The 23,479-nt window shown below is 37.9% G+C and overlaps 1 protein-coding gene across 1 annotated transcript; it reads left to right on the top strand.

The window, feature by feature from the left end:
• The first annotated feature begins 6,983 nt into the window (after nt 1–6,983).
• Nucleotides 6,984–16,970, top strand: LOC113060036 (PR domain zinc finger protein 1). Its single transcript, XM_026228818.1, has 7 exons — nt 6,984–7,204; nt 8,709–8,960; nt 10,388–10,507; nt 11,551–11,803; nt 13,719–14,683; nt 14,760–14,888; nt 15,002–16,970. The coding sequence occupies exons 1-7, from the start codon at nt 7,178–7,180 to the stop codon at nt 15,587–15,589; spliced, it is 2,334 nt and encodes a 777-aa protein (XP_026084603.1). The 5' UTR covers nt 6,984–7,177; the 3' UTR covers nt 15,590–16,970.
• Nucleotides 16,971–23,479: the final 6,509 nt, after the last annotated feature.

The raw sequence follows: 23,479 nt of genomic DNA, 5'->3' as shown, positions 1-23,479 counted from the left end.
AGGACAATGTCACAAGAGCTCCATTGTGCCCATAGAGAGAGAGGATATTGAGTCCGGTTGAGGAACGAAAGGTCACTGATATCATATTAATTAGTTCCTCCTAATTCTGTTTTACAACCCCTAAATTCAAAGCTTGCAACTGTTATAAACACTTTCCCGTCGTAAAGAAAAATCAAAAGTGAGATCTCTAACATCTCAAAAATTTCTCCTAGACAGAAATGAGCTTACATTAAGATCAAATGGAGATTTTTGCTTGAGTGTCCTTCTTCTCAAACGTGTCTCCTTTAAAGTTTCAGAAGAGACACACTGTGCTCAGATTTGATGTTTAGGTAACCTCATGTCTGTCTAGCAGAAACATTAAAGAGACAAAGATGTGTCCGTGATTGGCTACACTGATCGACAATGCACAAAACACAATGAATTAAAAAACGATTTACAGAATACAAACCATAATGCACTGCATAGTTTTTTTTCAAAGAAATGCTATAATTACAGCTTTAACTGAGGGTGCTATTGATTTTGTTTGAGCGCTCTCTAACCCCGCAGTTGAACCGGGCAGGTACACTAGTGTTACATTTGTTAAAAAGAAAGTATTGATCTTATACTAAACATCTTGCCCTTTTAGAAATGTGCTGGATATACAATCGCTGCTATTGTGGAGGAGACATGGAGACGAAGGAGCACGGAAAGAGATATGAACAATTAACAAACCAAATATGGAAGTGCATGGAGCAGACAGAAACACACACACACACACACACACATAGCAGGAGAATTAGACATTCAATTCCTGATAAAGACAGATTGCACAGACTCGAAATTAAATGCACAGGGTACAAGGATAATAACTAGACACACCTGGAACAAATTAGAAACGATTAGGACAGGAACGGGAAGGACCAAATAAGGGCATGGAAACACATGGGGCGTAAAACACACAAAAAACAAGGAACAGAGTCTGACAGTAACCCTTGATATTCTGAAATGTTCAAATACTATTTTAATTACATAGTATTTACAATATTGGTAAAAGTTTACCGTTTCTCCTAAAATAAAATGGAAGACATCTTAAGACAAAGCTGATTATCTGACTGAGACATATAAGAGAATCAGCTCTTAGTGTCCTGAGTGTAGAGTCACCTGTCAGAGTCAGAGTCCTGTGGGCAGCACATCTGTGTGAAGGCACATCTGTACTGCAGATAACATGAGTTTGAGTCCAGCTAATGGTACTTTCCTGTTCCTTCCTCACCTGTCCAATCGTTTTCCGTCCCTCCTCCTACTGTCCTGACCATGAAAAGTGAAAAACACCAATGTGATCAAGAGAAAGAGCAACCTGTAAAACATTTTTATAATGGGTTCTTGAGAGAGAGTACAGCAAGACAATGAAGAGATCTCCCGTGTTTCTCTCAGTGCATTCTCATTTTGGATTTCTTTCGCTCAGATATTTTTCATGTCTCAGTTGTGTCTACTTTTATTTCTCCTAAAGAATTTGAGGAGAAACATCCTAGACACAGTTGATACTAAAATGAGAAGTACATGAGAATCACAACTAAGGCTCCTGAGTTTAGAAAGAGCAACCACTGAGCAATACATTTCTCCTATGGGTTCTTAAAAGGGCATAACATTTATTCAACTCTGCATGGAATTTCTTTATATATATATATATATATGTCAGACGTCAGAGTTCATGCCTCCAAAAGGTCTACTTTCCTCAATGACAGAAATGGTCAAAATTGTTTTTGAAAGAACAATCCATAATGATTCAGGCTTTTATAAAAGATCGGCAGGAGGAAGGTTTTACTGAATGGATGGAAATTTACCAGAAGAATTAACCAAATGAAACATTTGTCAAGCAGAACAATGCTGAAGACTGGTTCAAAACACACCTCTGCAGTGACTGATCACATTAAACAGTGCTTGTGCTCATGATTTGAATACAGCCAGAGTCCATTCATTGCCATCAAAACAGTAAACCTTGTGTTTTGCAATGTCAGATGATCCATGAGTGTGTGTGTGTGTGAGAGAGATATTATCATAAAAAAAAAAAAAAAAAAAAAAACAGAAACACATTACTCCAACGTGGAATCTGCTCGTTTACATTTCTTATGTTTTAATTCTATTTTATTATGATTTAATTTGTTAGCCATAGTTTTTTTATTACAATATTATAATCATAATTATTTTTATAACGTAATGCTGTTTTCTACATAAAAAATTAACACATTCATTTATCACTGTATAATTAGCATATGTTTTAACAAATTCAGTTATATTGGCTAATTAATTTGTTCTATGTTATTGAATAAATCCTTAATCAGCGAGTTGGTGATTTGACGTAGTAGATAGTGTGTTTGTATGTGTGTGTGTGTGTGTGTGTGTGTGTGTGTGATCTCTCAATAGGAGCCAACGGTGGTTTAAATGGACTCATTGTTCTGGCCACTCTGATGAAACGTGGCTCCTGGTTACACACACACACACACTGTCATATCCATCACTTGTTCCATCTATCACACTAACACACAACTCTGATCCCAAACACTCATCATATGTCATTTTAAGCTGATTAATGTGATCTACACTACTATCTACACCAGGAGAGTAACAGTAATACTAAACATGTGACATGCAAACAGTCACCATTTTGAAAGCAACACACGCAAGACACTTCAGAAGATAGTCAGGGACATCTGCTTGATTGCTTTGTGATATAATATAAAGGACATTAAGATTTTGCAGAATTCTGCTTTAACCACATAGTGTAGAACGTATTTGTGACACATGGTTGCTAAAATAAAACTCTCTAAAAATAAATCTAAAAATAAAACTGCTAAAATAAATCTGTCTGTCTGCAGTGCTTTAAAACCTTTATTGATATGTGACAATGAAAGCCATCATATTTGGTTATCATGGAGATTTGTCTCAAGGCACCTGATCCATATTAAATTAAATTAAAACTAAATGTATGCATTTAGCATATAACAAGTGATGTTTTTTTTCTCACACATGGATGTATTATTTGAACTACAATAACCAGGCAGTGACCCTGAATCCTTCAAATGTGTCATCTCATAATACTTCCAAAATTTATAATATATCTCAGTTATTATATTTATTTTAATTAATTCTGTTGCTTTTAATTTCTATTTTTAATAGCTTGCATACAGCATGTTCAATCAAAAAATAAAACATTAAATAAAAGGATCTGGAGTTTTGAGAATTCATTTTACATGTGCACATTGCAACACAAGCGCGCTCTGACTCCATGTCTCAGGTGGAGGTGTGCAGACAGCTTCTCCAAAGACTTGTGTGGCAGAGATCCAAACTAAATATTTCCCAACATTCGCATTCACAGCACTTCACACGGGGTGCTGATGGGCCAAAGGGCTTCCCTACTCACTGTATGAGTGTGTGTGTGTTTTCAGATAAACACTGAAGATAATGGCAGGTCTTTTTCTGATCATCTTTTGCTAATCAGATCTTATTAAAAGGTTAAATGGTTAAAAAGCATTTCCTCCTGAATGTTGATGAAGTCACTGGTGAGTAAAGAGAAGAGCATGTGTGCTTACAGTGTGTCTGACTTTGTTCATCCTACATACGTTTCTCTGTTGCTTTGATGGGGAAGTGTGTGATTGTGTATGTGTGTGTGTGTGTGTGTGTGTAAGGGGGTGGCCAGGAACAGTATGTCTGTTTCGTGTAAAGATCTTAGACGCAGAGAGGAGGGCATGTGTGTCGGTGGGGCAAACTCATTCAACATGAAGTGTATTATCAGCTCAGCAGAACGCTGCAGTTAATGCCTGTACCAATGTTTGTGTGTCTACAACAAACTCATTTCAGTCAACTACTGTCGGGAAAGATTTACATGCCATCATCACAACAATAAAAATGCTAGAATAACTATATATTATGTTTAATACATTATACCAGGTATTGATGATATTTTGTTGATTGTTTTCTCTGGAGCTGAATGGGAAGATAAATGCCTTCAACATTTGCTTTAGCTTGGATTTTGTTCTCCTGCTGAAATGTTTGCTTTCGTAATGTCTTCAGATAATCCTAATGAGGCTGATTTGGGTGGAGGTTTGTGTGTGTGTGTGTGTGTGTGTGTGTGTGTGTGAACAGAGATCTCTGAACTCTGTGTATATCTGTAGGATTAAAGCATCGCTATCATTCACCGACGTTTCTGGAAACCAACAGGTTAAACAAACAGATTTCCATTCATTATAAATGTACTTAAAGTATATATATATCTATTATTCATTTTATCAATGTGTCAAGTCAATAAACTGATCAAAGCCTAGACACATTTCTAATACTTAATTTCATTGGTTTTCTAATACATACTTTTGAATGGCTTCCTGAAATTATTCATATATAAATGTCATTAAATAAGTGAATGTGTAGTCTTATTTTTGTAATGATTCTTAATGCATGTTACATACATTCCTGACTGTTAAAACGGTTTAATGCACGTCTCACTTTATAAAGATATCTAGAATAACAGAATCAATTCTCCCCAGAGTTTAATGTTTTTATCCCTGGATTCTCTTGAAAGAAGTTTAATTTTCCGTTATCATTACCGTCAAATAAATGAATCAACTGCAATGATTACAATTTCCATGTAGCAACTGTATAAAGTCTAATAATCATTATAGAATGAACGATCTGATCTATATCCATTTACTCATTGTCAGTTACTGGAGCTGATTCATTTATTTTACTATTATTCATTTTTTCCATCTCTCTGAAAAGCAGTAACATTTCCCTGATTTCTGGTTCTTAGGTTCTACCCAAATGGCATGGCATGTAAGCAAACCCTCAATCCACTGTCGCTCTAATCCTGAAAATTGAATCATTAATATAAACAGTTTAATAACACATGTGCCACATTTAGCATGGTCCTCTCTGAGTTTAGATAGTCTCTGTCTGGTTACAGTATTAATCAGCACGCCGCCCCCTCTGCGGTGAACGTTGTAAGGAGACAGACATATCTCCAGATGGCTGGTTTGAGGAAGTGGAGTTGAAGCGGAGGGATTAGAGCTCTGTTGCCCCGTTCCCCCACATGAAAAGGGCTGGGAGGGGTGTCATCTGCGGAACGTGCGGCACACGTGCAGATCAGCTTCTCTGTGGCACGTGTGCACACACACACACACACACACACACATGCTCGAACCTTCAGACTTCAGACAGGCTTAATACGCCTTGCCTAATATTTCATTTGTGGTGGGATGTGCTTAGAATAACAGCCACACACACAAGCAGAGGAAACGTACACTAGATTTCTTTTAACTAAGTCATCACTCGATTTAGAGAGAACCCTGATTAAATGATTTAAAGGAATATAGCCCTGTTTACACTGTTTTAGAAGGACTGAGAGAAGTAAATTAGATTAAAAAAGCACATTGGTTTCACATATCAGTCTCTGGCTGCTGAGGACTAGCAGAAGATTGGATGTGGTCGTCAGCAACTCCTATGTTTGCGGCTTCAAGGATGTGAGCACTTACACTGCACAAATTTGTCATTCCTAATCTCCAATTGGAACATTTCTATTTGAGCTGCAAGAACTTTCTGCACTTCGTATCTTCCGTTTTTCTTCCTCTGCGGTGCGGGGATGTTATGAGCTGTCTGTAAAACTAACAGCTCTGTTGATGTTCCTCTGCCCGCTATTGTTTTCGCTGGTTTTCTTTCAGGCCACGTTAAACCCTTTATACAGACAGTATAAAGGTCCATTTGAATTCGACTTCAGAGATGAGAGAGTCCTCCCTGCCCCCTGGCCTCAGCTTGTCCAGAGAAAGAGAAGGTGTCTGATCAAGCCCTGGAGGGTTCAGCCCTTTTATGAGTTTGGAGTCTCTTAAAGTGGATCTAATTGGGGATGGCCTTGGCCGAGACCAACTCTCTTCTCTCGGATCCAGCTTTCTGGCAGGTCCCCGTTTCAGCTCTTTCGTTTGAAGGTGGATTTCAGTGTTTTGGTGCTGGTCCTTCCTGGACTTCTTATTGAGTGGGTTTCAGTGTAAACAGCTGTGGACCAGATTGGGGCGGGTTGTGGGCTGAGCGGGTTCTGGGCAGCCCTTGGGGCTACAACAATCTTCTGGGTAGTCTGCTGCCAGGAAATAGTAGGCTGCGACTGATGTGGTCAGCACTTTGTCACCAGCTGAATTTCGGGTGGGTGAGAGTGTTTTTGTGTGTAATGAGGGTTTTTGAGCATGTCTGCTGAGGGACAGGCAAGAATCCTTCAAGAATGTTTCATTACAACTTCATATCCACCTAGAGAAAGAGAAAAGTTTACAAGAGAACGTCTCTGATTTTAAGACTGATCAACATAAGATCCCAGAAAACAGGTTCCTATGAGTTTGTAGTAGCGTTCTTAAGAATTAATAATGTACCGGAGGGGGTAAGTATTGTGGGAAAGAGTGTAAAATGGGAGGTAAAAAAGGAACAGGGACGCCAGTCGGCTCCCAGTAAACGGCCTTAGTGATTGAGTCACCGTCACAGGACGTCCTTCCTTCACAGGATGAGAGCGAGGAAGACGCATAAACATGTTCACTTTCCTCTTCAAACAAGACTTCTGGGGCTTGGGCCAAAACAGTGTCGTGTGGTGCATCGCAATATTTCAAAGACTATTTTGGTCACTTTTTTCTCTTTCATGAGGGTCTGTGTTTGAATTGACTGAATTAAAATGGCACTAAAATAGAATATAATTAATAAAAAAGAAAATGCACACCGATTATAACTGATTTTAATAAGGATTGTTTAGAAAGTACATTTTATAGAAGTATATTTTAATAGAAAAATGCAACAAAAAAAAAAAAAAGGTGTCAAAAGAAAGTAAATGTAAAAGAATCTCAGAGATGCAGGGCGGTTAGTGCACACATTTGTTATTATTTGTTATTTTCTCTAATTATTTATCTTCAATAATGTGTGTGTGTGTGTGTGTAGCAGTGGAGTAATTCTAAGATCTATAGGCGGAGTCAGTAACACCAAGGTGGGAGGAGATAGTGGGCAGGGCCAAAGTGCCTTCAACAAGTCAAACATACATTCTCAGTCAGTCAGTCAATCTCAGGCAGTTGCAGGAGAAGTCACTTACCATCTGGACTAGCAGTGGGACAAGACAGGAGAACTGTGAGCTGCACCTGTCCCATACACACTCACAAACTCAGGGGAAAGATCACACACAGCCTCTATGTGTGGCTGGGACCAGAGCGTCCTGGTAAGTGACATTTCTGTTAACTGTATTTCTGTGTTTTTTTGTTTGTTCGTTTGTTTTTTTCTGGTAAAGCAGAGAATGCGTTTTACAATGGAACCAATTGTTTCTATTATTTCAGAAATGAAATATTTAGAGCTTATTTAGTTATTTAGCAGTTATTAATTATATGTGGTGCTACTGTTTTTTTGTTTTTGTTTTTTTGTGAGGTAGAAAAATAGTTTTATTGGTTATTCCTAGTTTCTAGGTGTTTTCATTTAAAATTCTTGACTGTGATAATTCAGACATTTCCATTTATTTCAGTTAATTAAAAAAATCGTAGAAATTTTTTTTTCTGTTATGTAATTCATAGAATTTTTTTTTGTATATTTAATAAGTGTACGTTTTTAGCTCGAATAAATGTAAACTATACATATTTTTTAAGTATTTTTTCCCTACTCAACATAAAATATAGTGTTATATTATGCATGTATATTTAGTATACATACATCTGATTTCCATGTTTGTTAATGAGGTGCTTTTTAGTTTCAATATGAGTTTTGGTTCTACAGCTGTCCTACACACACGATTCTTTCTAACAAAAAAACAAAACTGTTTTCTGATCTTCAAGAAAATTGTAAAATGTTAATTTAATAGACAATGCTCGGCTACAATTTATATTGATCAAAAATCTACTTTTTTTTTTTACAATCAAATTACAGCTTTGTTAATTTCACATTACTGTTTGTTTTGGAACATAAATTCTGAAATTATTAATTCTGTAAACTTTAATAAAATGAATTAAAACACTTTGCAATTATAAATACAAACAGTTTTAAATTAAGTTTTTAGTTTAATTGGAAATGTAGTTTTAAATTGAATTAAATTAAAACACTTTTAATCATCACTTTTAAGTGGTTTTAATAAAACAATCTCAAAAAAGTCCTGAAGAGGTAACTACATATTTTACCTTTTGAAGTTTGGTTGAAGTTGTGTTGGTTCGCTTTGCGTCAAAGTTTTTCCTCTTTTGTTTCTGTTTCTCACACACACATTCTCTGGGATGGATTGATGTGCTCTGCCACTGATTCCAATTTTAGCTACATTCAGATGTAGACGGACTTCCTTCCTCTGTTTTCCTCCATTTGTGACTATTTTTTCACTCAGAGAAGAAAACAGGGAGAGGGTAAGGCGCGTGTTGATAGACAGAAATGAAGAGTAGGACATGAGAAGAGAGATTGTGATCAGTTCTGACCTTATGAACGGCTCGGGACGGCTGTTGTCTTTAATTGACTTCTTTCTAGTTTTTAACGTGTAAACAATTAAGCTCTAATTTACTCAAAAATATTTCAATTCTAATTAATTATATTGTTTGGTATAAAAGAATATTTGTGCTTAGTTTGAAAGAAACTAGATCACTTATGTAGTTATGTAACCTTTTTACTTGGATTATGTTAAGTTCTCTTGTTCTCACAAGCCGTCATCATCTGATGAGACGACACATTTAATTCCAATTCTTTTTTTCTTTTCTCAGGCTGCTTCTCATCACAGCTCGGCCATGTTGACTACTGAGGGAGCACCCTACACCGTGGACAATGAGGAGCCCAAGATGGATGTAGAGGATGTAGATATGACAAAATGGACGGAGGACGAGTTCAAAGAGAAGTGCACGTACATTGTAAAGGACCATACGTGGGAGGGTCCTCAGGAGAAGCCAGAACTCACTCGGGCCGAGGCGTCCTTACCCAGAAACCTGGCCTTCAAACACCCAGCAGACTCTAAAGAGGTATGACATGACGCCCGGCATTACGCATGATGAACTCATGGCCTCGAGGCTTCCTTTTTGAAATGTGCCACAAGATTCATCAGGTTACAAACTGCAGTCCTGCATGCATGCCATCTGCTAATAATTGTTGTCTGCTCGTATGAATGTACTGACGGTAAATCTACAAACCCGCCTTAGAGTGTCACATTACCGAGAAGCGGGTTTAAGCAGAACTTTGGATGGTTGTGATTCTTGTTTAAACAGCGTGTCCATAAAGCTGCACCTACTGATCATATAACTGGTATTAATCTTCTTTATCAGTACTGTCAGGCCAGTTTTTAAACTTGTTTTGTTGACCCGTCTGCGTCCGTGCGCTTTATAATTTCTAGCTCACATTGTTTTACTCAGCTAACACAAACATCCATACATCAGAGCAGCACATGACAAGCTCCTCAAGCGCCCGAGTGCCATCTATCACACTTGTTTAATCTGCGGCAGACTGCCATGTCTGTGTCCGTGACAATCCACAAACACACTACTTTCCACCTTTCTAGCGCTAATGACGGCAGGAGCTTTGAAAGGGATTAGGGCTCTCTTGTTTTGAAAGTGTTTATAGATCAATGCGAACAGGGTTATAGATTTTTTCATCAGTCGCTCTGTCCGTCTTATCTCTTCCTGTGAGGAAAAAAGCGTGCCTCTTTTATGAGCACGTACTTATGAGGTGATAAAGAGTTGTTCAAGAAACACCTGAGGTTCTTCACCTGAGTGAAGTCATGTGTTTCGCAGACGGAGATTATGATGATGAGAGAGTATTGATGGAGAGATTATTTCATTTAAGTTCTTCAGATCTTCTGATAGAAGATCCAAACATATCTATTTAAAATATTCAATATTTTGTCTTTGATTTGAAAACTCCCATCTATGTTTAATACATTTACTTATTTGAATCGATTTTGCAGAATCAATTTAATCTAGAAAATCCTGTCTGGTCTAAAATATAGTGATATTTCTATCAAACAAATCACCTGTATGGTTCGGTGTTGTGAAGAGAGGTCAAGCTTCGGCGATCTCCTCAGAAGAAGTGTCTGTGTGGTTAATAAGAGGTGAAGCGGGACAAACCAAAAGTCTCTCTCGGCCTTAGGACACAACCTCGATGACCTTTAGCTTCCTGTAGCTATCAGGAGATGTGACGGGTGAAGAGAGGCATGGCTCCATGTCTTTCAAGTGCACACATCTGGCTGACTGTCAATTAATTACCCCTCACACACACACACACACACACACACACACACACACACTCCTTGTCTTGCTAATACTGTCAAGCTAATTTAATGATGCTTGCAAACTATTTTTCAGAAAATGATCAAATTGTGAACTGTACTGTAACCTACCTCTTTTTTTAACCACCTGTTTACCTACCTCTTTTTTTATTTTATTTTTTTAACCAGGTTATTGGTGTAGTCAGCAGAGAATACATTCCCAAAGGCACACGGTTTGGCCCCCTTGTGGGAGAAAGTTACACTGCAGAAAATGTCCCCAAAGATGCGAACAGGAAGTACTTCTGGCGGGTGAGTTGTTTGGTTTCAAAATCTTTTAATAAAGTAGGAGCGGACAAGAAAAAAATAAATACCAGGTCACTTCCTGTTCCACTGACTGACTTCCTGTGTGACATCATGGGCTAGATGGTTATGTAGAAGCAGTGAGTTTATATTCTCAGAGCGACCAGAAACTGCTGAGTAAAGATCTGCTGTTTTGGGAACTGCATTGCTGCCCTGGTGCTGAATGACTGAGAGAGCACTGATACGTTCCATCATCTTTATTTGACTGTGCAGCGCTCTGAGCGTGTGGGACAGGAAGTGCTGAATGACTCGAATGCAGTTCTGCTGCTGTGAATATATCTTAAGAATATTTCAGCTTTACAGATCATCTGTGTCACTGCAGTTATCCAATGAGTTTGACCAGTGAAAAAAGAGATCGCATTAACTGCTACTACAATTAAAACAAAACAATTCACTCTCACTCCTCTGTGACTCGCAGCTGGCGTCACGGAGAAAGTGCAAAGTCAACCCGCTCTGGTTTTGTGTTGACTTGTTTTCTGTCACTTCCATATTGTTGCCAAATCAAAGATCCCCAAGTGGAACAACTCTGGTCTTTACCTACAAGAAACAGAACTGATATCATTCTTTCCTGTGTTACTGTCAGTCCTTAACCATATGGTGCAGGGCAGGTGATTACATAGTCACCGGTTAGAGAAAAAGTGCTACAGGAAGTGTAGTGTCGACATTTCAGAGGGGAACCTTGTTTGTGACGTCTTGAAAGTGTTCCTGGAACTTGAAAGCTTAGTATAGACAACATACTAAGACAGGCGTCCCCCGACCACACTTTAGATGAGACCCAAGATTGCATTAGAGAGCTGGATGGAGATACTCTGAGTCTGTGAATATTAGTGTGGGGGCATTTGCTGACTCACTGTGAGACTTTAAAAGAGCAAACCCCATTCGTCTGTCTCAAAAACATGAGAACCTCACTAGAGGACTATAGAACACAATAGTTGGTAATTCGTAGTAATTGGTCTTAATATATATATATATATATTTTATTTTTTTTGTAGATATACTCAGATGGAGAGTTCCATCATTTTGTGGACGGACTGGACGAGGAGAAGAGTAACTGGATGCGTTATGTGAATCCAGCTCATTCCCAGCATGAACAGAACCTTGCTGCCTGCCAAAACGGCATGAACATCTATTTCTACACCGTGAAGGCCATTCCTGCTGATCAGGAACTATTGGTGTGGTACTGCCCTGAGTTTGCCCGCCGTCTCAACTACCCTGCCTCTGGAGAGATTATGATGCAAAAACTCAGTAAGTTCACAAAAATGCATATATTTGATGCCTCACTATTTGCCATAGACCTAAACACAGATATTTGTTCCTTGTTATCTCAGTTTAAGTCAAGAAAAACATGCATTTTCCACTATAGAGATGGACCCTGTAAGCATGGTGCAAACATACCAGCTTCTTACCTTTCATCTCTGTTAAGATCGGAGTTCTTTGAACTTTTCTCTGCTTTCTTCCACTACAATGTTTTTGTTCAGACTAATTACTAAGAATGGGAGTGTAATGTTGCAGCCATTGGTGTTTGAGAATGTCCTTTAAACATGAAGGTTTGTTTTGCCCAACATACGAAACCAGCAATAAAAGTCTCGAAGCTGAAAAAGACGAGACAGAGGGAAAGATTGATAAAGAGGTGAGGGGGGGATTATAGGTAGGTGAACAGGCCAGTCAGTGTGACTCCTCTCCCCAGAGTCATGCGCATACCCTGGGGGCCACTGGATGTAGCCGACCCCTTGAGCTCAACACTCACACATACACAAGTATATAATTACACCTAGTCAGTCATGTCTGCTGCCTTTCTACCTGCAGCCTTAGGAAGGAATAATAGCCACTGCATCTCAAAGCAGAACCTACAGAAACCTGGTGTCTGACTCACTGTAACAGAATGGGCTGATCTGACTGACACAACCTCCCACATGAAACTGATTTAGACACTGACCTTCTATTTCACTAGTCCTGTCTGGTGTAAAATGACGGCAACACCAACATGGATCTTGAGTCCTTTCATTCCTTTGCCTCATGAGGTGTGGGAGGAACCTCTTCATTTGTTTGCCACTTTAAGAGTAAAGAGAGGCTAGTAAGAGCACACAGGAGAGAGAGAGAGAGAGAGAGAGAGAGAGAGAGAGAGAAAAAAACTCCATTGACTAGTTGAACTTCCTGGCGGCAGGGCTTGTGCTGACAGATTGATATCTCTGTGATCGCCGACTGTTTGTTTTTGGCAAGCTCTCTAGGGAGGAACAGAACTCATACTATCTGTGGAAGAGAGGTGGGAGGGGAGAACTGATAACCTCTCGGTTTGTTTACACGTAGATGCCGGGACAGAAGGATAGGGGAGTAAAGAGTACAGATCTTCTTTTAAGGGATACTTATCATGCACACACTCACATTCACACTTGAATTCTACACAATTAAAGTTCAGTGAACAGGAAGCAGGAAGTTATTTAATTGTTTACATCCTTTTTAAAGAGATTAACAGTGAAGCATTTCAGATATATGGAAAAGTAATTTTCAAATTAGCTGCCCACCTTTCATCAAATGCGAGTGGGTGGAAGGGTCAGGGAGGTTTATGATGGGTCTATTTAGCCTAAATCTGATAAATGTATTACTCCATATATGTTTTATTCATATTTCACTCCTCATCTGATTTTTTTTATGTGAATTCTGTGAAACCTTTTAAGTTTGAGACTGTGCAGAAATTTGGGAACTCGTTTAAGATTAATCACTAAATAGAATCCATCCATGGTCTCTGTGGATTGTAAAAGGGAGGAGATCTAGACTTGAAGATCCCTATTAACAGGACGCCATCAGTCCCCCAACACCCACCCATGAACCCCATTAGATATTATCAGTGCATCCATCCCACCCTGGCCGGGGCGGCTGTCAGGCCTCACATCCTGTCTGTAGACCCTAACACAGGATAATTTATCAAACTGTCACACTAAGTGAACCACTGGGGTGCTTTGTTGAAATTTGGTTAAAGAAGAGCTGTATCCTCTGGGACAGTAGAACTGATGTGCCCCTTAAAATAACATTAACTGGAATTGGTCAGGGATTGCGATTGTGACAAGTAATGTATGTAAAACATATCACAAACAGACCTGTATCAATGAATGTGAATTAGTGAGTAAATGATTAACATATTGTTTTTATTGTGTGTAAACAGAGCAGAGCCTGATCGAAGCCACACAGCAAGCAACTGAAGTCAAGCACCCAGTGAAAAGAGAGCACAGTGTTTCAGAGATTTTGAAAGATGTACTGAAAGAACCCAGCAGACCACTTCCCACCCGTCCTTGCTGCCCCAGCAGCCCAGACCGACCTCTTTACCCGAGTGCTGTCTATCCACTCCGCCCTTCCCTAAATGGAGACTTTGTAAAGACAACCACAGTATTTGGCCTCCCAAACCGCTCACACAGACAGTGCACAGTGACACCCAGCCCTTCAGCACACAGCAGTCCGGAGAGCAGTCCAGAATGCAGTCCCAAACCAGCATCCCTTGATCCAAGAGACACCCTTCTCTCCTTCTCTCCAGCACTCTACAGTCGTGGCCTGAACCACTACCCAGGCTACTCACCAGCAGGCTCAATGCCATTTTACCCTAACCCGCACTACTCACGCTACCTCATGCCCCATTACCCTGTTAGTAGTTTAAGTGGGTCACATACTTTAGGTGGTATATTTCCACACATGTACCCCTTTTATAGCAGCATGGTACCTTCTCATGTTCCCTTCCCACATGGCATGCTTCCATCCGAGGGTAGTCGACAATTTCTTCTTCCACCTGACTCTCCGGTTCCCAAGGACATCCTGCTCCCAGCGGCCACTAGTGCCTTTTCTGCAGCCACTTCTCTGAAAGACAGACCAGTCCATGGTCATGGGCACCCTTACGCTCCCGCTGGTAGGTCTCCAACAGCCGGCTCTGCAGCCTCTACAGGACGTGTTCCTACCAAGCCTACCTCAGCAATTCTGAGTGGCAGCCGCTCAGATGATGAGGTGATCAATCTCAGCAAGATGAAACGAGGTTCCGCAGGATACAAAAGTCTAGATTACCCACTTAAGAAGCAGAATGGGAAGATCAAGTATGAGTGCAATGTCTGCACCAAGACTTTTGGTCAACTTTCTAATCTCAAGGTAAGCAAGAAAACCGTGTCTCCCTTTTAATGAAAAGCATATGTGTAGTACCCAGCTTACCTGTCTTTATTTTCAGGTGCACCTGCGAGTCCATAGTGGTGAACGACCCTTTAAGTGTCAGACCTGCAATAAAGGTTTCACTCAGCTGGCCCACCTGCAGAAACACTATTTGGTCCACACAGGAGAGAAACCCCACGAGTGCCAGGTAAATGATAACAACAATTTCAGTTATAACCAGTCATTTCCTTCTATGAGTACATTTGTAAGGTCTCTGCTCAAATAAGGATGAGATTCTAAAATTCTGCTTTCACCTCACAGGTGTGTCACAAGCGTTTCAGCAGCACTAGCAACTTGAAGACCCATCTGCGACTGCACTCTGGTGAAAAGCCTTACCAGTGCAAGATCTGCCCCGCCAAGTTTACACAGTTTGTCCACCTCAAGCTGCACAAACGGCTGCACACGCGAGAACATCCACACCAATGCCCGCATTGCCACCGCAACTACATCCACCTCAGCAGCCTGCGCCTCCACCTCAAAGGCTACTGCCTAGCAGTCTCTCCTTCTCCCAGCTGCAGCCTTGATGAACTCCACCGCGTCAACGAGGAAATTGAACACTTTGACATCAGCGATAATGCGGACAGACTGGAAGAAATGGAGGGGTTTGACGTGGAGAGCATGGTAGAGAAACAGATCTTTGGCCTGCTCTGGCAGGAGATGGATTTTAAGACGTCTTATCACAAAGGTAGCACTGGAGGAGACCTGCACCCCCCAGCACCTGCATTATCTACATATCGTCTGAACGAGCATGGCAGTGAGGCCTCTGTCATCAAGGTTCATTGCAGCAGCCCTATCCAGCTCCAACCTATCAAAGTTAAAAAGGAGACAGAGGAGGCCATGGAAACCTAGCCAGCTAGAGGCTTGCTGACTGTTTTCCTGACTAGCTGTCTAGGCCAGGTTATGGACAGCCACAAATATACATAATTCTTCTCGAAGAATCAGGCTATGTCCTTTATGTTCAGGGACTTCAGTACTCAGGGCTAAGACATTGATCCAGTTCACCAATGGTCCAGTATGTCCTACACAAATTAAAAAGACAATCATATTCTTTTATTAATATTATTATTATTGCTATTAATATTATTTGCTCTTCTTTGTGTTTATTTTAGTTTGTTAGGTAATCTATTTAATTTATTGTCGAACACGTCATCTTTCGCAACCAATACATGAAAATAATGTTTACAATGACTGGTTAATTTGTTGTAATTTACTGTTTTATATATTTTCTTTTACTATATTCTTTTGTTTATAGTAATTGTAAATAGTGTCCCAGTTGACTGTGATTTCACGTGTGACTGCAAAGAGCTCACCACATTCAGGTTTATTTTTAATGTGGGCTGAAGTCAGAGGTAGACCTTTTGTTGAAGGCATTTCTTTTTTCTTGTCTTTTTCTTTTTTTTTTTTTTTTTTTTACTATAGGAGAGGTCAGAGAATACATATCTATGTGTACATGTTTTACATAACATTTATAACCTTAATGTTGAGCTCTACACAATTTAATGAATACAAAAAGGGCATATTGTGTATTACCAACAACTGTTACCTCAAATGTCAGAGTGTTTGTGTGTGTGTGTGTGTGTGTGTATGGTGTGTGCTTGAATTGAGAGACGTCAGAGGCATATGTGATGTTTGTTTTGCTACTTGAAGAGGAAATCAAATGTCCCAATGTGCAGGTCTACATGTGGTCCAAAGAATAGCAGTCTGTCTAGTTGTCACACACAGGCTGTGAGACTGACACCGACTCTGCATTTTCTTACTTATGCGTGGCACATTACTAAAACCAAAATGATAAAGAAATGAGAATGTGGAAAAGATAACCAAAGTGGACTCTATCTTTAATTTTCAGAGATGTTTGCAAATGCAGTGTGTGTTTCTGCAACTGTCTGCTCTGCGGGTCTGTGATGATGTTTATGGACACTCCACATCACTTTGGCCTTTGTATGCACTGGTTCTTTTTTCTTATGTTTGTACTTTTTTCCTTGTTTTTTAATGCGATTTTGTCCAGCGGTATTACTAGGACAGTTTATCAGCAGCATGTGCTGTGAGGTAGTAGTATCTCATACACTTTCTGTCCTGAAGTATGACCAAAGTCTACACCTCATCTTCAGCTTTAAATTAAAGAAAGAAAGAAAAAAAAAAAGACTGTCTTTGTTTACATTCTGGATTATGTAGCTATTTAAGTACAGTTTTGACGAAATGTAAATTATAATATAAATCTTCACTGATCGAATACATTTTTGTCACTTGTGTGTTTTTTCATTATACATGTAAAACAGGGCTAAAGGCACATATGGCACAAAAACTCACCGCTGTACTTTCTAAAACATCTGATATTCATAATTCATGTGAAAATTTGATGGATTCTTGTAGCGATTGCAGGTAGCAGCATAGTCTTTCTGTGCTAATTTGATCTATTTTAAGTGTATTTATGTAGCAAATGAGAATTGTTACCATTAAAGAATACATTTTGAGGCAAATTCCTTTTTAAAGTTTGTTCAAGTTAATTTAACCAAGTTTTAATAACTGAAGAATATGTAAAAGTATGGTATTTGGGGTAAAACACTAGATATAGTAATGCTAGATATAGTGCGATAAAGTGTAAAAATGATATTTGGCAATTTATCAACCTTTAAACAATTTTCTTATCTTTTTTTTTTTTCATAATAACACTTCATAATGGCAATTATTTCCAGTAAATGTTTATTTATATAAGAAACTAGCTAAATAATTTTTTTAATGTATTTGCAATTAAGTGCAATATAAAACACCCACGAATAAATTCAATTTTGAAAATACGGAATGGTTCTGATTCCTAAGTACTTAAAATACAACAAACTATCCTTAACGGTACATTAAAGCAATAGTTCCCAAACCTGGTCCTGGAGGCACCCCAACACTGCAAATTTTGCATATATCCTTTCTCTGAGTCTCTACTAATGAGCCGATGATCTGAATCAGGTGTGTTTGATTAAGGATACAACATGCAGTGTTGGGGTGCCTCCTGGACCAGGGTTGGGAACCACTGCATTAAAGACTCTGGGGTCTGCGGGTAGCTCCAGGGGTTAAGTAAGTAAAACAACAACCCCACGATTACAAGATGCTTCATTTGCACTTCCGATGAATAGATCCATGACTAGGCAGACAAAAGAAGTAGTCACCAAATCCAAAGTGTAAAATTCCACACCACACAAATCATGACACTCTTAGTAACACCAGCAACAACAGGCTTATAAATATATCACACTATACACACACTACGTCACTGCAGTAATGAAATATATTAAGAGATCAAGATCTATTATTAATGTAAATAATTGTTTGTCTAGCTGTATAACCATGGAGGTTAAAACAAGAAGTCTATTTCAAAATGTTTTCTGTTTAATGAAAATCTGTCAGAGCCGCATTTATCCAGATAGTAATACAAGTGTAAATAATTGGGTCAGTGACGGGCCGCACTGATTTGGACTTCCACAAGCAATACATATCATATATTTATATAAAATAGGTTTAAAATTATATATATGCTTTAATCTCACATCATTTGTCCTCCTCACTGTTCATAATTGTGTGAAAAATTCAAAAATAGGTAACTTTTACACTATTAATGTGGTCAAATGTCATACAGTCAAACGGAATTCACTTAAAGTTATTTAAGAGAATTGCATTTAAAATGATTACAAATATTTAAAAATGATAAAGTTTTTCATTTGGCATATTTTTTTAAGTCTTAAGATAAGCATATTAAAGTATCAGTAAGATAGACCTTTAAGAAATGGCATTAGTTTCTAAAACAAATTGTTCCGCAAAGACACATTTTCCCTATGTCATACGGTAAAAAAAAGTTTGGAAGCCATTTTGGAACTGAATATTAATGACTTAAGTCATGTGACATGTGATGACATCACTAAGAGGACCCCTGAAGACCAGCCAAGTTGAATGTAAGTTTAAGATTTTGCTCCCAAATTTCAGGTAATTTCACCTTTTCCAAGTGTGTTACCATGTGTCACAGATTTGGGTGTCATATGGTCAAACGTCAAAAAAGGGTTTAATACATTTAAAATTGGAAAAAATATTGATTTACAGATGAAATATAAAGTTTAAAAGTCAAGGTAAAGTGTAATGGTGGAAGGAGGTGGCCAAGCAACTGCCTGTTATAAATGGCAAAGCATGAAACTGTCATAAGGGCAAACAAAAAATGTTGTCATGTATTACATACAGTCATGCCCACAAATATTGGCACCCTTGGCAAATATGATCAAATAAGGCTGTGAAAATTAATCTGCATTGTTAATCCTTTTGATGTTTTATTTGAAAAATTCACAAAAATGTATCCTTTCATTGGATAATAAGAATTTAAAATGGCTGGAAATATCATTATGAAATAAATGTTTTTCTCTAATACACATTGGCCACAATTAAGGACACCCTTTTTTTAAACCTCCATTTGCCAGTTTCACAGCTCAAAACTGTCTCCTATAATGCCTGATGAGGTTAGAGAACACCTGACAAGAGTGTTGATTAAGGGTGTTTGGGCTTTGTTTTCCCTCCACTTTATATTTCTGTGAAACAGGAAGCAATGGCTGGATAATTTCATGTTTATAATCATGCTGGAGTGCTCAAAATTGTGAATATGAATGGGAATATACTTCAGAGACATTTTACTCATAAGAATTTCTAGGGGTGCCAATAATTGTGTCCAACAAGTATTTGAGAAAAACATTAATTTCATAATGATATTTCCCCTCCATTTTAAATTCTTATTATCCAATGAAAGGATACATTCTTGTGAATTTTTTAAATAAAAAATCAAAAGGATTAACAATGCAGATGAATTTTCACAGCCTTTTTTGATCATATTTGTCAAGGGTGCCAATATTTGTGGGCATGACTGTATAGCACCGCCTATGTGTTCCTTGTACTGAAAGAGAGTTGAGAAAAGAAATGTTCCAAGTGTTGGGAATATATATTCTATTGTTAATAAAAGGTTCACTTGAGATGCCTTGTGTTTCTTTGAAATCATTCTGAATTGACCTACATCAATTTATTACATTAAAAATGCAATGAAACATTGAAATTGTACTATGTCATACAGTAAAACAAAATTTGTCATATGGTAAAACATCGAATTTTAAAATAAATAAAAATAAATACTTTGTTTGTTTACATGGTTCATGAAAATAATGGAGGAGAGCTAGTATGATATATATATATATATATATATATATATATATATATATATATATATATATATATATATATATATATATATATATACATAACTTCAAGGCATTTTTGATTAATTTCTAGCAAAAAAATAGAACAAATGTCCATAGATGACATGCTGTAGTCGTTAAAAAACAAAATATGTAGTATTTGTGGTGTAGGTGTTTATATTTTGCAACTTGTTATAGAATACTTACTGATCAACTATTACATTCTTGGTTGTATTTATTTTGTCATGAATATCAATATTAATTTATTTCTAAAAATCACTTCGTTTTACCGTATGACATTTTCAAGGACTGTATACAAAGAAACACATTAAAATGTCATATATTGTTATTTTTTATAAAGGGCACTTATAAAAACAAAAAATATACACATAGATTTACACAAAAAATGCTAGATTTAATTTGTCTTTTCATTTTTATTTTTTTACTGTTTTGAAATTCTAAAACGTCACTGACCCAATTGAATCTAGGCTGTGAAACCTGGCTGTCAGAATGGGATGTTTACAATGCGATTTCATTGTTAAGCAGATGTGGTAATACAACGCTTATGCAGTTCTGGTTCATGCGTGTCCTCTTCCTAATCCAGTTCTGAGAACGCTGACTATATCAAATGGAATCCCTTTCAGCTCTACCCAAATTGGACATTTATAGGCCCCATGTGAGTATGTGGATTACATGATAATTGGCTTTCTTCATTTCCCGCTGTAAGATGATGTCTGAACCACTAAAGCTAAAAGGGGAAACACTCAGTTACAGATACAAGCTTGTTTTCAGAACATCAACCAAAGTGAATGAACAGAACAGCAAGTCAGAATCTACTGACGTGGTCATACTGTTTAAACCTAGAAAAACATAAAAAGACAGCACAGGCTTACGGAGTAAAAAAAAAAAAAAAAAAAAGAGTCTCTACCTGCATTTCTGGAAAAACTCCAAAAACATATCTCCTTTACATAAAAATAACTGCAGTTTCCATCTTAAATGAAGACTAATGGCAATAAACACTTTCATTTCTTTAAAACACAAATTATGACTACAGGGGTAGAATACTCATTAATAGATTTAGTGTGTTTTTTTTAATGTACTACAAACACTTCCATTTCTATCAAAGAATAAAGCAAAGGAATTACTTTCTTTAGCCAACTATAATAACTGCTGTTAGTTAGCACTGCTTTATTCAGATGTTGTTTTTTTTATTACAGAGATGATTGAAAAACATATGAACAATTTTTTGTCGCAATCATGTGTTTACAGTCTTCACATTTCATCAGTTCCTTTTTATTTAGCTAAAGCTGTGATTGCTTTGGCTACGGTGATAGGGGAATGCCTTTATTCAAATTTGTTTAGATATACGTTTTTACTTCTACAAGTACGTTTTGGACTTTCTTCCAACTGCAGCTACACCACTGCTTATTTTCACGACTGAATATTAGACTTGTTCTTTTTCAAATTGCCTTGGAATATACAACTAATGTAATAAAACACTGACCATGCTTTTAGTGCCACTCACTAGACAGTTCACTTTGAAAGTGTCACAAAACCTGCAGAAGCAACGGTAAACAAGTCTTTATAAGTAGAAGTTTCAGTGATGTTTTCAAATGGATTTTGCTGTCGGCCCTTGGTTTTAGTGACACTTGGAATAAAAAAACATAATTAATAAATGGATAAAAACGTGTCAGCTAAATGGTAAGACTTTTGTAAAACAAATAACCATCTTTGTCTTTACACAACCAGAGTGAACAAAAAACACATCAGGATTGCTGTAAGTCACTTCTGATGAATAAAAAAGAAGGAAAAATGAAAAAAAGGACATAAAAAAATGCCCAAAATGATCACAGCACCTTGGGGTCCCTCAGCACCTGTCCATTAGGAGCCAAGGTTAATGACAGGTTGGCTCCGTGTGAGCGAGAGGGTGAAGGGGGTCTGGAGAAAATTAGAGGGCAGCTCATGTTAAGAGAAGAGAGAGTTTTGTTGTTTGTTCCCCAGTGATAACCCCCATTCTCCACTCAGCAGCTCAGTTCCAGGTGTACTTTCGAGTACAAGAAGGCCGTTCTGATCGGACAGAGGGGAAAGTTGTCTTCTGACACCTCATATAACTTAACAGGGCCTGACTGAGTTATGGCCTTTGAGTTGTTCTTTTATATCCCAATCAGCAAGCGTAGGGGAGTGGACGACGCAAGAGTAATGTGGATAAAGTCTGTAAAACACATATGAGAGAGCTGAAGGAGACATGAACCCTGTCCGCTTCCTCATTAAATTAACTTCAAAGCGGGTTCACTGCCTAAAACGGTCAAGCCTTCACCTACTTCCCATTGAGGAAACCAAGAAATGAAGGGAAGGAAGAAAGAAATGAGTTTAAAAACAAAAGCAGGACACTTTTACGACATGCATCAGAACAAATGTCTGAAGGAGAGATGACAGAGGAAGACGCAGAGGAGGAGAGTGGCTCCTCTGATCTTTTAAGTGAGGGGTTTACTGGAATCAGCGAGTGGGTCTAGGATAGCTCTTTATTTAATGAACACATGAAGAGTGCTCGGCTTTACTTTGATGTCCACTCCGCCGCCACACAGGAGAGACCACCTCCCAAGCCTTCTTCCTGTGTGCCTGAGAAAACTAACGGCACTCGGTCCTGCCCCCAGATGAAGACCACGGCACTGAATGAGACTGAACTGTAGGTCAGAAAAAATAAAAAATAACACTGACAGTTCACATGGGATATTCAGGAGATTCTTCCCATTGTGAACAAAATAATTATGAATTCAGAGCTTTTGTTTTGCAAACCTCAGATTTTTAGTATTATTTTCACACAGCTTGGTAATCTACAAAACGTAAAACTTTGCCATTAATATCACAAAGAATCTGGAATGAAAAGAATCAATAATCTGATTTTACATAGATCAGCATGTAGATTTTCTAAAAAAAAAAAAGTAAAAAAAACTTAAGATACTTAATTCGCTAGTTTTAGTTCAATCATGGCCACATTGTACTAGTTTGTTCACATTTTAACTAAGTAAAAATGAAGGGAAAAATGTAAAGCATAGCCAAAATTTGACTAAAACAATGGAACAAATTAGTAACACAAGTTAATAAATAGTTCAAACAAATCTGTAGTTAAAGTACTTTTCATGAAATGAAAATGGTATGAGTTAACTCTTTTTAGCTACTACAGACCTCCCTGAATTTTTTTTTTTTTTTTTGAATCTCCTTCTTGACCCATTACTTGTGGGATAATAATATAATTAAAAAAAATAATAATATTAAAAAAATTCAGGGAGGTCTGGATGGAGGCAGATCCGAATTTGGCCTCGTTGTCAATTGTAGGAAAGGAGCAGATTTAAGCAGACTAAATGATTGGAGAAGTCTTGTCATTTTTCTAGAAACTGATCAAATTATGAGGTCAAAGAAAGAAAGAGCAGCTAAATTTTTTTACAATAATATAACATTTTATAGAAAGCATATGGTGAATTTTCATTTCATTCAGAAGAAATTACCATTTAGAGCCAACACTGCA

This window comes from Carassius auratus, chromosome 41 (genome assembly GCF_003368295.1).
Source record: "Carassius auratus strain Wakin chromosome 41, ASM336829v1, whole genome shotgun sequence".
Taxonomy (NCBI): Eukaryota; Metazoa; Chordata; class Actinopteri; order Cypriniformes; family Cyprinidae; genus Carassius; species Carassius auratus.
This window is presented reverse-complemented; position numbering and strand designations above follow the sequence as displayed.